Genomic DNA, 14,465 nt, shown 5'->3' on the forward strand with positions numbered 1-14,465 from the left:
CCCCCCAAAAAAAAAAGAAAATGAAATGAAACAAATCCAAACAATAATTGGCATCATTACAGTATTTTTTCATGAGTTGTTGCTGTTGAATTTCAGGTGCTACAGAAGCCTTCCTTTGTCCAGCAGGAGCAACTTACTGGGGACAAATAATTCTCATCTGCTTTTCCTGGCTCAGAGGATATTCATGTCCTTGGGAATGCTTCTAGACTAATGCAAACACAAAATAAAAGGCAGTTTCGGAGGCATCTGATATCTGTCCCCAAAATTTAGTAGTTGGTTTTCCAGTAATATAAAGCGTCATCTACTGCTATTGATGGGGAGGGGGGAGCTTAAAGAGTCAATTTGTCCTTCCCGTCTCCTGATGCTGTCGCTATTCCCAGAAGTTTTTGAGTCTTTTTGTTTTGTAATCAGAAGTTTTTGCATTTCTACAATTAGCATTCCAGTGCTCATATGTGCTTAAGGGAAGGTGCACATGTAAGTCGTTAAATTGATTCAGTCGTAAAAAAACCTAAATGCTGGGGTGTGCACAGCATAGTTTGAATTGTCTGTTACATTGGATAGCCTTGAATAGCTACTGACCTGTTCAGAAGTAGATATTTATGTAATGTTTTGAGATGTGTTACATGGTTGTGCTGATACGTTTTAAGCCTTCTCAAAAATCTTACGTACTTCTTTGTGAAATATAAGCACTCGGTGTTTACAATTGCAGTCAATGGTGCTGGGCTTGCAATGGCAACGTGTGACATAATATCCTTGAACGGTGGAAAGCCAGCCAACTTCTTGGATCTCGGTGGAGGTGTAAAAGAAGCACAAGTATATCAAGCATTCAAGCTGCTGACTGCTGATCCAAAGGTAAAAAAATGGGGTTTGGACCAGATGCTTTCCCATGCAGCAATACAGCTGTGTTATAGGGCTATGAGTAGTGTGCTGGAAAATGCAGGGAGTGGTGTGAGCAGTAAGAATGAGTTACTAAAGGAGTGATCTGGGAGGAAAATGACTTCATTGTGAAGCACTAGACTGACTTTTCAGTTCCCAGTCCACAGACAAGTTTGCTGGTCAGTCATGAATGAAATGCAGATGTGGTGATGCTGGGCATCACAGTGCTGAACTTTGAACATCTGGCTCCTGAAGTGGAGTTTGTGAGGAGGTTTAGATATTAAGGTATCATTCCTAACAGCGTAGTGGCATGGTAGAGTGAGAAGGAAGATGGGAATTAAGCAAACAGTTAATTCTAAAGCCTAATTTGTACTCTTTTAAGCTCAAAGTTTCTAAAATATCTTGATTCTGCACTGCAGGGTAGTCTGGTTTTAATTAATGTTCACAGGCTGGAATCAGAGCCCGGTACATCCTAAGACTTCCTTTTGCAGATGGAGGTGCAGTTGCTCTTTTCTTTTTGAATAACAGGAGAAGACATTAGTCTGTGTGTATTGAGTAGAAGTTATTTCCAGAGACGCCTGTTAGCATGCTGAGGTCATTGGTCCCCTTTGCAGACAGAAGTAGAGTATCTACTGAGAGGCTATTGATCAGGCACAGGCGCTGGAGCGGTGCCAGCTGACCAGCCCTGCCAACACACAGTTATGCTTTTGTGTGTAGCCAGAACTGTAGTTGCTGTAGATTTTTTTTTTCTTCACTAATGAAAATCTGTCAGAGGGCTTTGATCATCTTTTCTGTCTCCTGCACCTAAGCATCTCTGTTGAAGTCCCAGTTTCAACATTTTACTTCTTTTTATGGGTCTGGCTTTATCTCCTTTATCTCTTATTCTTGCGCTTCTGTCCATTTTCATCAGGTTCGTTGTGTCTGTGGTGGTAGCTCCTGTATTAGCTCCTCTAATACCACCTTCCTGGGAAAATTGCATCGTTGTGATTGTATACCCTGTGCAGCAAGTGGCAAAATGTTGTGAGTTTTCAAGCAAAGGTGGCTAGTGTTTGCAGAAAGATTTCAAGGCAAAATCAGGAATAAAATCTACAGTACAAAATAAAGATTGAGTTCATATTGTAAGCTGTAACTCTCCTTGCATGTTTTTAAGGCACATAGTACTTTGACAACTCAACTGTACCAGAGAGGGTCATATTTAAAACATTATTCCTGGATCTTTTTGCATCCACATGGACCTGAGTCGTACTGACCTTTTGTTTGTAGAGTTGTAGGTTTGTGTTCTTCTTTCTTAAGACCCACAGGAAGAGAACTGTTTTTTTCCTTCTGCTTAGTGATCTTATAAGCTTCAAGCCATTAACATTAAAAAACGTGGACCTGGAGAAGTAGAGAAGCAAGATACCTTGCCTGGGGCAGAAGTAAGGTAGGAGGGAACTTGAGATTCGTGCTAGAAAAACTGGTAGTTTTATTCACTGCCTGATGCTAGTAGACACTGCTTGTATTCATTTGTGTGAGCTTTAGCTATTCTCAGGACATCACATGAAGATTTGTTTGTGCATGTTTGAGTTGTTCTGCAGTGCGTGCTTTGTATGATGATCAAGATTTGGCTGAGATTAATTTAGTTCTGAAACTTGTGTTAGTGGTGGAGAAGCAGGTGCAGTAAAGTCTTAGATACACAACTTAGCTGATAATTATCACTATGGTAAATACGTTCTTCTGTCTGTTCCAGCACAAACAGCAGGTATTAATTTTGAAGATGAAACTTTCCGAGTTTAAACAGTTTTAAAACAAAAAGCATTTCAGTAGCTATACAACATCTGCATGCCCAGCATTTGACTTGTAAATTTATTCTTCTTCTACTGTATATTCTGCTTATATATTACTGCTTAACATGAGCTGCTTACAGCAGGGCTAATGATGCTGTGCTGATTGAGACAGACAGAGGAACAGGTAGCAAGGAACAGACCTGAAACAGCCATCGATACTTGTGTCTGTGCACAGCTGTGTGCTGTTCCTGGCATTGGCTGAAGATGCAGAAAGGCCTGAATGTAACATAACTCATTCCTCACTGGTTTGTTGCTTCCCCTTCCTTGTGCATGCCTTTTCTGATCTTTTCTCCATTCCCAGGAAGAATAAGAGAACAGCTCCATTGCATTTCTCTTTCACTTGTTCTCTTCATTGCACTCCAGGAAAAAAAAAAAGGGAGAATGACTGTGTAGAGCCCCACTAGACTCTACTTTTCCCCAGAGTGTAGTCCGTAGCAGCCTTGGATGTACATACATGACAGTGTTGTTGACCACAGACATTGTGTTTTTATCGAGATTTAATGCTGTCACCCGTTTTTAAGTTACTAACTTAAGTCATTATGAGCCTAGCCCTGCACCTGACCAGTCATACCACAGCTTTTAGCCCTCAGAGGCTTCCTGGGTTAAAGTGACTCGTTTCTGAACTGTTTCTTGTCAGCCCTTACAATTTGACTGATTTTGCCTTCATTTTATGTCACTGTGACCATCAGCAATACCATTTCACTTCCACAGGACTTCTCTGGACAGTAACTGATGAAGAATATACCTGAGATTAAATTAGGATTAGGGAAAATAGGCTGATTTTGGTAGGAGACTGTAGCAGCTCTGGCAGTTATATCAGCCTAACATCAAAGCCCTTGTTTTTCTTAGTGCTCTGAGGTTAAATATATTAATATAAGTTTACTAGCTATTGAAAAATTAAACACTTCATGTTCTATTTCGTTCTGTTCAGGAAAGGTAGCACATGTCTGTTATTTCCTCTGCTAAAGCACCATGTCCATTGGCTCACTAATATACAGTGAGGTAATTGAACGAATCCTCTCTTTTCTTAACTAATAGCAGGCTTCCAATGCCGAGAGTCACTGTGGCTAAGGCAGCATTCACAGTTTGCATCTGGTCTGTCACTTCCCTGTGACCTTGAACCTGATCCGTGCCTTGTGTGAGAAGATAAAACAATTTGCTCTGGGGAACTTGAGGGGCAATTAATTGTTGTAAATGGCTCCAAGCCACACTGAGCCTCTAAGGAAGACAGAAAAGGTCTGCAGGGCTGTCCTAAGGAGAAGCACAGGCTTTTTGTTGTGCTGAAAAGTGGCACTGGCAGTATTAAGGACAATGCAAGAGGGGAAATCGTCTGGAAGGAAACGTTCAACAGCACTTTGGAATAGATCGCTTTTTCTCTCTAGAGTTGTCTTTAAAACGTCTATATTGTATTAAAGCAAAAAAAATACAGGTATGCCATGATTTGATTTAGTGAAGCTGGGGATATTGTTTTTGAGAAAAATGAAGATCTTGGCTAGTTTGCTGCTGGTTTAATCCGGCTGTTGTCAGTGTCTATAATTCTTACCGAAAAAAACCCACCAAACAAACAAAAAGGTGGGGTTTTTGTTTCAAAAGGTTACCCAATGGCTTTTGGATGGAACTGCTGTCTCTGGAGTCAGTGATCCTTTTGTACTCTGCTGGTCTTGTTTGCATTCTGCCATATCCAATACTTCTTAGGTCAGAGAGGTCATTGCAATGGTTCTGATTTCCTTTATTTTCACTATCTAAATTCCAGACTTTTTCTTTTCTTTTTCTTTTCACCCTTCCTGCCTGTCTGGTTTCTATGTTTTTGTGCCGTGTGTCTGCTTTGGCAGAAAGTGAACCATCATCCCTCTCTTCAGCTAGTAACAGGAGACAGGAAGAAGCCTCGATTCTGGGTGTTCAAGCTGCTGGGAGGCCCTGCAGGAGCATTGTTCCTTCTCTGTCCCATGATCAAGTAGAAGAGGCTGTTTCCTTCAGTATTTCAGAGGTTCTGAGTGATGCCTGGCTCTCCCCTGTGTGTTTGAAGTGCTGTTTCAGCCATCCTCACTGAAGTCCTCATCCTTGAGTACTCTCACATCCTTACCAAGCTCAACAGGTGCTTGTTTTTACTTATGCTGAAGACCTGGACTGTTATATTTACCATATGATGACTGTTTGTAGGATTCAACAAGGTTTTGGAAAAGCTAAGGCTGAAAAAACCTGTCTTGTCAATAAATCTGCAGTCTGGGGCACTGAAGCGTGATTGTTGTCTTTGCCCCTGCTTTGGCCTGGAGTTGCCCCACATATCTGACACTCCTAAATCCCTGCAGGTTTTTCTCTCAGCTTTTTTATACATGTTGCAGAGAGACTCAGCATCCAGTTTCAGATGTCAGGCTGGCTGGATCATGTGATTTAAGACCCTAATGAGTGTGGGAGCCTGTAATGACTAGGCTCCTAGTGAGACAGATTTAGTGACTACAGTTAGACAAAGGCCAGATGCATCTTACCTCACCCTAAAGCAAGTCACATCCTCTACCATGTTCTCCCATGTTGTCTTGACAGAATAAAAATGAGGTTGTATGGTACTGGTATAGGAGAGTTGCCCATTAACGCTGACATAAATAGCATGTGTATTTGAGACGCCACCCAGGCAAAGGACTACCTAGCCTTTCCTCAGGCTTTTGGCTATACACCATCCCTTTCCTTTGTTGTCCTTCTCCTTAACTGGAGCTAAAATTCAAGAACATGAGTAAAGCAAACTAAACCATAAGCAGATCTGTTTTACCACTGGCTGAACTTAACATTTGACTCTTATTAGAAAGCATCACTGAAATATGGGCAGTTAAAGGCCAAAACTGTTTGTTGTTCTTGTTCTCCTTTTCCCCCTAAAGCTCCTTTGACAAGCTTTATTGAAGCCTGTCATTGATGATACCACTAAAGGCTTATCAAATCAATTGATGTTAACAAGTGCTTGCTTGTTATTTAAGCAAAATACTATTGACAGATTGACAAGCATCTCTCTGGAAAGAATATTCCATATTGACATCTGTTAACTCATATCCAGGGAATAATTAATACCAAACACACACAAAACTTAATTTTTTTTCCTTTAGCTATTTTTTAGTCCAAATTCAAATTATTGTTTTATTAATATGGAATAGGCATTCTTATTCCTGTCATTTTGCTTTGCCTGTTTACTTGTGTCAGGTGCATCTCTGTGTCCCCCTCTGTGATGGGAAAAGTGCATGACACTCATCTGTCTCGCCGTGAAGTTGCATGTGAAGCAGAGATGTTGGGGCTTTAATTTTCCAGGCATCTGAAAGTGAACAGAAATCTGAAAGAGGGTATTATTAAATCATAATTTTGCAATTCACTTATTTTCCAGCTCTGCTTGGTGTGAAAGCAATACAGTTTATCCAGCCTTATTACAGAAGACGTTCTTATCGCCTGTTTATCCTTCTGGCTTGAAGGATTTTTAGCATTAGTTTTCTTAACATTGCAGTCTTACGTGGCAACAGAAGGGATAACAATATACTAAGAGGAAAGATGTGGGATATTCTTTTCTCAGATTTCAGAAAAAAAATGTTTGCCTTGTATAATTTATTTGGTCTTTATTTGGGTGAGTTAATTCAGAATTGTGTGAGCTAGTTCAGATAAGACATCTTAAAGTCTGCCAGCATTCAGGCAGTTTGGAGTGTAGTAACTATATCAGCATGTACTGAACCATTTGCTCTCACTCTGCGACTTAAAACAAGGACCTGCCCCCTGTTTTAGGGGGGGGAAAGGCTCTTTAGAATATGGTTTCTGACTGTATAGCTGAGGGTTTTGCCCTGGAAGTTGTGCAAAAATCTGTCTTCGTCAGTGAGTCTGTGCCTAGTGTTTGTCCGTTGGGCTACAAGCCTGAGCCAAAAAGGGATTTTGGCAGATAAGCTTCTTTAGGAGTTGCCAGGTGTGTGTTCTGTTCCCAGCCGATTATTCCCTGCATCCTGCCCACTGAGGCTTCATTTCAGTCTGGGAGGAGAGAGAGTGGAAGAAGAGGGGAATGTTGTCACATGGCGTTCCTGATCCAGGATTGGGCACTTGAGGCATTGTAATCACACCAAATAAGAATAAAAATAACGTTGGCAGCCAAGTTGTGAGTGTAGGCGGTTTGCACAGCTCTTTAATGTGATCTGCACAATGTTGTTGCAGCATTAGTCATGCCAATCAGTCAAGGCTATCAAGTCTGTCTTGACTAAGAGGAAGAGAACATCAAAGGCAACATCCAGAAACAAAGAGCCAGCTCGTTTGATTTTCTTCTAGGGCTGCCTTTGTCCATTGAGGAGAGTGGTTATTGGGGCTGAAAGTAAACAAGTACCACTTGCTGGGATAGCAAGCCTTAGCCTAGTTAGAGCACCGGCTGGTTGTGAATAGTTTGTCTTGCATTTTCTGTGTTTAACTGATTAATTGTCAGCAGATTTCTCAATGTTACAATAATGCAAACCCATAAATCGGTAGGATGGGGTAATCTCTATCACACGTGCAGCCTGTGTCAGTGTGTGTATAATGGTGAGGAATAAAAGGAAGTGTAAATTGCGTTTGGTTATGGATATAGAACAGAGGGTTAGCCCTGGATTTGTTTGAACTGTCAGACTGCGTGTCATTTCAGATAATGCAGAGGAACCCTATTCTTACAGACTCATTAGAAATCTTTTTGCTTTCTCGTTCAAATATTCACCCTTTACACATTTCATTTCCCAGCTCTTTACACAGCATGAAAAGTCTTTATGCCTTGTGTGTTTTCCTGATTCACACAAGAGGGAGAAGCATCATGTGCAGTTTTGGGTACTCCAAAAGCTGTAGCCAAAGAGTTATTGTAATACCTGTGTTTTATAGTCTACTGTTCCCTGAGTGCTAACTGCCAGTCCAGTGGTCACATCTCTGCAAAGCCGTTTATAGCTCCAGCTGGGCATCTGAAAGTGGTGGCACTGGAATTTAGTGGATGCTTTTGAAAGCTCAAGCTTTACCTGCCCTGCTTTCCCCCTCTGTGTGAAGCATGGATTTTAACACTCACCTGCCATAGGTTACTGCTCTCAACACTGATCAAAAATTAGAGTCTAAAGAAATTAAGTGCTATGGAAATTATAAAAGTTATCACTGTTCCTTTTCTGCTGATTGCCGAGCCTTGTCCTGCCGGCAGTCTCTGCTCAGCATTGCTTTTGAAGAAGTGGAATACTATATTTAAAAAAAATAAAATCATAATCAATAAACCTGTTTCTTTTATGTTACAATTTTGTATTTGTGTGAGTTGACGTCTAAGCAGTCACTGAAGTGTACCACATAGGTTTTGGAAGCTGGATCTTACTGTGTCATCTTAATGTTATCTCCTAATAGCATGTAGAGAGCCCCCTTTGCCTTGGGAGTGTGTGAACATGTGGGGAGAGACCAAAAGACTTCAGGGTTGAAAGAGGAAGACATAAAAAGGTGTGTGGTTACCCCTCCAGTGAACCTGGGTAATCTGCCCAGTTTTGCAGGTCGTTGTCTGCTCTGGAAGGCAAGAAGTAGTGAGGTTAGCTTAGCTGTCTGAAAGCTGTCCAGCACAAAGAGGGGTTGTGTCCTACAGCACCACAAGTTTTTAAGAAATTACTAATCAAAAATTTTTGCAGGGTGTGTCAGGAAGAGTTGGTCCTACCTTGGAGCCAATGGACTGGAGGTTTCTTTTCCTCTTTCAGAGAACAGCCCCATACCTAAAGCTGTGATTAGTAGTTTTATGTGGGCAATAGCGCCTTGGCTCTCAAAGCTTGTCGAAGTTTAAGATTGCAATCATGTAAGATGAGAGTTTGGTAGAGATGAAAGAGACCTATTAGAGCACAGAAGCATCTTGTAGACCTGGGAGAAGTTGACGAAGGCATATTGTATTTTCTGCCTCAGAAATTGGTACAAATATGAGTACAGATACATAGCCAGTGGTGGTGACTACATTGAAGAGTAGTGTTTTGTAGCTGAAAATTTGCTCTATCAAATAGAGTTATTGTGCCCTTTGTATCTGTTGTAGTTTCCAAACATATAGGAGGTATTTTGCCTTTAACCAAGAGTATTGGAGCAGCTCATAGTTCTTTTATAGATGCTATAGAAACTTTAGGAGTTTCCCCACATGTTTATTAGTGCTGCACTGGTGAGAAAATACAGACTAAAACTTTAACAAGGATTTCTTCTAATGTGTCTGTGCAGTTTTGCAGGAAGTAGTGTGAAATGACTAGTCATCTTTTAGAGCACTTAAAGTATTGAAAAGACATTCTTTCATTTCATTGAAGCATTTTTAGAGACTGATAGCATATTGCCAATATTTATGAAAATGTGAGGACAATTATGCATTTAAAATGCACAGTTGAATTGTCTTGATTTATGGTCAAGAGTAATGTATTTTTCAAGAGCATGTGTACTATTGAGTCTTAAGTAATTGATATGTAAATATACTTTAACATGAATATGCCATTATTTATAGGCACTGACAAGTTGAATGCCTTCTAGCATTTTAAAGTTGGCTGTAATGAATCTTAAAAACTGGATATGAAAATAAACTGACTAAACAGGAGGAAACCTTGCAGAGATTTTGTGATCGCCTCCTTTGTGGCGGATTAAGAAGAAATCACAGATGTTTCCTTAGAAGGTAAAGGCTAAGAAATTTGTGAAAGAGCCACAATAAAAACTGAACTGTTAGGCCAGTTAACCCTCTTTGTAGTGGTGGCCCTTCTATGATAGGGACAGAAGAACAGGCATTTCCGTTCCCTTGGAAGACAGTCTGCCTCACCCTCTTGAGATGGCTGCTGTATGGTCAGCACTTGTGGGCGGTTCCTGCGTGTTTGGAGATACTCTGGATTAATGATCAAAGCGATAAAGGATTTTTTGTGTTGGCTGCTTTGCTCTTTAGTGCTGGGGACTGGAGAATCTGGACTTTTCTGAGGTGTCCACTGATGAGCCAGCATGGCTGAGCCTGTGGTGGGATGTGGTTAAGAGAAGTAGATGGTAACGGTTACGGGGTAGTACACGTCTCTTGCAATGTCATAGCATGGTCTCATCGTCTCGCTCCAAACTAAGGCCTGAAATGAAGGGTGGCCAATACAGACAGTAAATCTCCGTCTTGAAAAGCTGTCCAGCATCACCTCTAACTGCCGAAGGCCTGGTGTCATATCCAGCCTGTGCAACAGAACGTGCGGTTATGTTTGTGTGACGTAGTACTGCCTGGTGAAAGGGAATGCCATGCCTAGTACATCAGGAAAGTGTTTAATCCTTTACTGTACTTTACAAATTGATTAAATTTTGGAAATTTGTATGACTCATTTCACAGTGAGGATAAAAAAGGGAAGATATTTTGGGAATCTCAGTTTGGTAATTCATCTTGGTGAGATAAGTAATTTGTTATGAATCTATTTATAGATCATCTATCTAGCATGCTTATGGGAGAACAAAAGGCAAATCGTTTGATAATATAGATAGGAAATAGTATATTAAAAGTTGTAGGTGTCCTTACTTAAGCTCTTCTGTTGAGAAAATCTCATTTTAATACTCATTATTTTTAAGTGGTTTGAGGTGTTCCAGCTGTCTAGGAAAGTGTTTGTTCTTTCCATCAAAATGAAGAAATTTAATCACCTTACCTCCATCTGTTCCCGATACAAACAGGCCTAGATGATAAACTGTATATTTCAAGTAGGTGCTTTTAGCCATTTGTATTGGGGTAAGACACGCTTTTCTTCTGACAGTGTAATGAATATCAGCTGGTTTTGCTTATAATTTTGGAAGCACCCTTGAAGAATGGAGCACAAGTAGATAGAGCATAGGTTAGTCAAAGAATAATACTCAACTTTGGGGGGAAAAGTGGTGAAACATGACAAAATTAATGAGCATTTTCTCATCATAAAATTATCTTTTAAAGACAGAAGAAAAAAGGGCCTGATTTTGTGAAGATTTTTAGTGTAAAAAGATGTCTATACTTTAAAAAAAAGTGGAGGGAGGAATTTGAAACATTTTAAAATGATGTTTTTCTGTCTAAGCTGAAAAAATGTAGTGTCAGGTTCAGTGATGTGATTATTGGGGAAGAGGAGGGAGTTGTGTGAAAAAATACAGATGTTGCATTTGCCTCTGCTGTGACACTTGTGCTCTGGTTTGCATCCTCATGTAGGAAATAGATTAAGGTAGGTGATCTTGTTCTAACCTATTATTACTAATCCTATATGCCATCTGAAATAACAGGCACAGTGATGTGATCTAGAATAATATGCAGGTCTGGCAAATATGTAGCTTTTCAATTCATTGGCATCTTTTTAAGAAAAAGAGCTGTTAGATCCACCCATTTCTAAAGAAATGGCATTTTGAAGTCAAGTGTATCTGATATTTTCTGTATTCTGCTGTAGATGCCTTTTTTTCTTTCAATTTATTTTAGTGTTGAGGTAGGGAATATATTTTTCTAAAGTATGTGAACTTTGGTTTTAGAGCAGGATTCACTGTCTCTCCAGTCAGAGGAATGTATTTAATTTGTCTTTGAATAAGGAAAATATCCTTGGCCTGTGTTCATCCATTTCTTAGCATAGCTAAGCACAGGGTGATGAAAAAGCTATTCAAGAGACAAAAATTATTTGAAATATGGCTGAATTAAAGAGGGAAAAACTATTTCCTTCCCTGGAATCTCTGTTTTGTTTCAGGTAGGAATGAATTATTTCACGACTTCATTATTCATGCTCCAGTTCAACAAGATATTCAAACCTGTTTCAAGTTTTTTAATATTTTATTATCTATTATTCTGAGTGAATGGCTAAAGCTGAAATAAATGAGTCTATCCACTCTTAAAGCTTGTCGTGTGCTGAAGTACTTCGCAAATCAAGCCCATATCTACCACCAGTGAGTAGTTCTTACTCCTGTTGCTAGAGGTTTGGTTTCATCTTCTGATAGAAACACTATCCTTGTAGGAAGATGGAAATGAGTCCTGTTTCTCAAAAGGTGTTGTCTGTGTGGTACCTTTCAATAGGGCATTGTACTAGACAGTCTCTAAAATCAGGTGTTTTCTTTAGGTGTGACAGGTGGAAAGCTTATCTCTTTTGGTGCTCATCCTTTTGATGGCAATCTGCAGAAAACAGTAGTTATTCCACCTCCCAGTGTGAAGTTCTTTTATATAAGTAGTCTGGAGGGCTGGAGGAATAGGAGGAATATTCCGAACAAGCTCTGAGGGCATCTGACTGCGGTTCCTTCAGATGCACAAGAGTTCAGCCGATTTAGGTGGCTTCAGTATTCGTGTCACTGACTGAGAGTGGGGTATAGTGGTACTTAGACTGTATAAAGCACCATGAGGGTATAAAGGCCAAGATCAACAGAAATAACCACTTTAGCCAAAAGCTGGGCGAAACCTGGAGACTGTGTCTGCGCATGTACTGGATTTTGTGGTTACCACACTGTTATCTTTGTACACCAAACTTGAACTGTCCTGGAGAAAAGAACTCATTATTTTGTGTACTAGATTTACATCAGGTACAGTGAGTGCTTCTTGTTCACTTAATCATTGGTTTGAATTAAATATATAATCCTGAGCTTAATTAACTTTTTGAATTTTCTTTAGGATTCTAGCTGATAGCTTTGGGGAGGGAAATAGTTTCCCTATGTGGTTTTGGTTTTTGGTTTGTTTGGTTTTTTTTGGTTCGTTTGTTTTTTAAACTTTTCTCTTCATCTTAAAAATCCACATTTGTTCGTTTTATTCTCCCAAACACTGTAGCAGATTCTGGCTTTGCTCTGATGAATAGAAAGTGGGAAGTCTCTGCTCCTCTGTATTTCCCTTCCTTTTGGAACAACTCAGAGGATGTTGCTTTTCTGTCCCCTTCATTCAACCAAATCCAGCCTTCTTTTGTTATGTGGGTACCTTTGAAAGCACTGGAGAGGAAAGTAATCTTAATTACCTGTATTTAAGAAGCACATTCTCTCTCTATTATTAAAATGACAATATACATTCCTTTCTAACATGTGGGCAGAAGCTCTAGTGAAAACTGAAATGAGTAATTCAACCCTCTACCAACATGGATTGATTCATTCCTACAAATCTGTGAGCAAAATTAGATATTCCTATACTTTTTTAGTTGGGTAAAGAGTACTTACAAATTAGCTGGATACGGTTCTGTACCTCATTCTGGTGCTGGTACGTCTCATGGTGTTACAGGGGAGTTGCTCGTGGTGCTGAGTGCCCAAGGAAGGGATCGTGTATGTGCGAAGACAGCAGATGGCCATGGGGGCTAGAAGCTACAAACTGGGCTACTGCTGTCTTTTGGCACAGGCTGGGATCCTGTCTAGGCTCTGCTTGTCCAGAGAAAAGTGCGTCCCAGTTGCCAAGCATTTTCCTATGTCTCTGCTGTAAAGCAGAATAGAAATTGTAAGCTGTTTTTTTTTTTTTGCAATGGTAGTACCTAAATGATAGCAGAAATTGTTACTGTAACTGGAAGGTTTAATTGAAAAGCTGAGATTTTTTTAACGGAAATTTGATTTTTCTTTGAGTCAGTGGAACACCACACGTTTCTTCACGGGAAGAAGACTGACTTAATGAAAAAAGCTGAAAATTTATTTTTTAATAATTTTTTTTAATGCAAATGTGTTTGTCCAATTTGAACCAAATGGCTTTGAAGATTCCAGCTAAAAGAAAATAAGCGCCTGCGTGTGTGGAAAGACAGGTCAATAGTGTCTGACCAAGTAGATTTTGCTGAAATTTTCAAAATTATTCAGAAGTTCACAGCAGGAGAAAAAAAAAAAGCAAAAATTTTAAAGTTTTTTTCAAACAATTAGAGGAGTTGATCAAGAATAAGGTAGCTTTACTTGTTGCAAATTGTTATGTAGTCTGTACTGTTTGGCAGAGTGGAGCAGATACTGTGCTATTTTAGATATTCTTAATGAAGAAGAAAAGAATTTCCCTGCCTATACAACACCATTTTCACCTCAAAAGTTCTGCCATCACTTAAAAATACCCTTTTCTCTTCCGTTTATACGTTTTACTCATCAAACGAGTATGAGGAAAAGAGAACTACGTTTTTTTTTATTCTATACATGCCATTTGCAGTGTAAAGGGCAACGTGCGTGTGTGAGCATCTGCATGCACGTATGTGATTGCTGCTCCCACACAAGTCGTGTATGACTCGTAATTTTTTTTATTCTATACATGCTATTTGCAGTGTAAAGGGCAACGTGCGTGTGCGAGCATCTGCATGCACGTATGTGGTCGCTGCTCCCACACAAGTCGTGTATGACTCGTATGCAGTGTTGGGCATTGCTGTGCTTTAGAAACCATTTCTAATCATTTAAGGGTAAGTCTGAGCAACCAAAAGAGCTGCCAAGCACCAGATGTGCATCCCCTGTGAGCGAGGGGGAGCGGGAGCGCTCTGTGGCTGCTGGCAGACTGCTCAGTGCAGAGGAGCAGCCAGTAGTGGTTATGGCAGAGCATCATCTTCCTCCAACCAAGAATCTCCGCAGTGGAAGCGGTGCAGCGATCCTGCCACCCGTGCCACGAGATTGCGTTTGAGTGATGACATTTGGGCTGACCGTGTAAGCCACTCACTGGTCACGTAACCAGGGAAGGGAATGAAATCTCTGTTTTGCCAGCTTGGCCAGATTGAGCCTGTTTACAGACAGGCTCCAGCCAAGAAGGTTGTTAAGCAAAAGTTAACATAAAGCTCTGTCCTTTGACAGGGTAATGCCAACTTTGTGATTAAAGAAGCCTTCGTGTAAACTATGGATGGCTATTCTGCATGATAGATTTGGAATTAATAGTCATAATAGGGGGAA

At 40.2% G+C, this 14,465-nt stretch overlaps 1 protein-coding gene across 1 annotated transcript in view; it reads left to right on the forward strand.

Moving 5' to 3' along the window:
- Positions 1-14,465, forward strand: part of SUCLG2 (succinate-CoA ligase, GDP-forming, beta subunit) — a 103,012-nt gene that overhangs the window by 48,714 nt on the left and 39,833 nt on the right. Inside the window, exon 8 of the mRNA XM_010131489.1 lies at positions 710-852. Within this exon, the coding sequence (XP_010129791.1) occupies positions 710-852 (143 nt within the window). The remainder of the gene's footprint in view (positions 1-709; positions 853-14,465) is intronic.

This window comes from Buceros rhinoceros, unplaced genomic scaffold (genome assembly GCF_000710305.1).
Source record: "Buceros rhinoceros silvestris isolate BGI_N320 unplaced genomic scaffold, ASM71030v1 scaffold8982, whole genome shotgun sequence".
NCBI classification, from domain to species: domain Eukaryota; kingdom Metazoa; phylum Chordata; class Aves; order Bucerotiformes; family Bucerotidae; genus Buceros; species Buceros rhinoceros.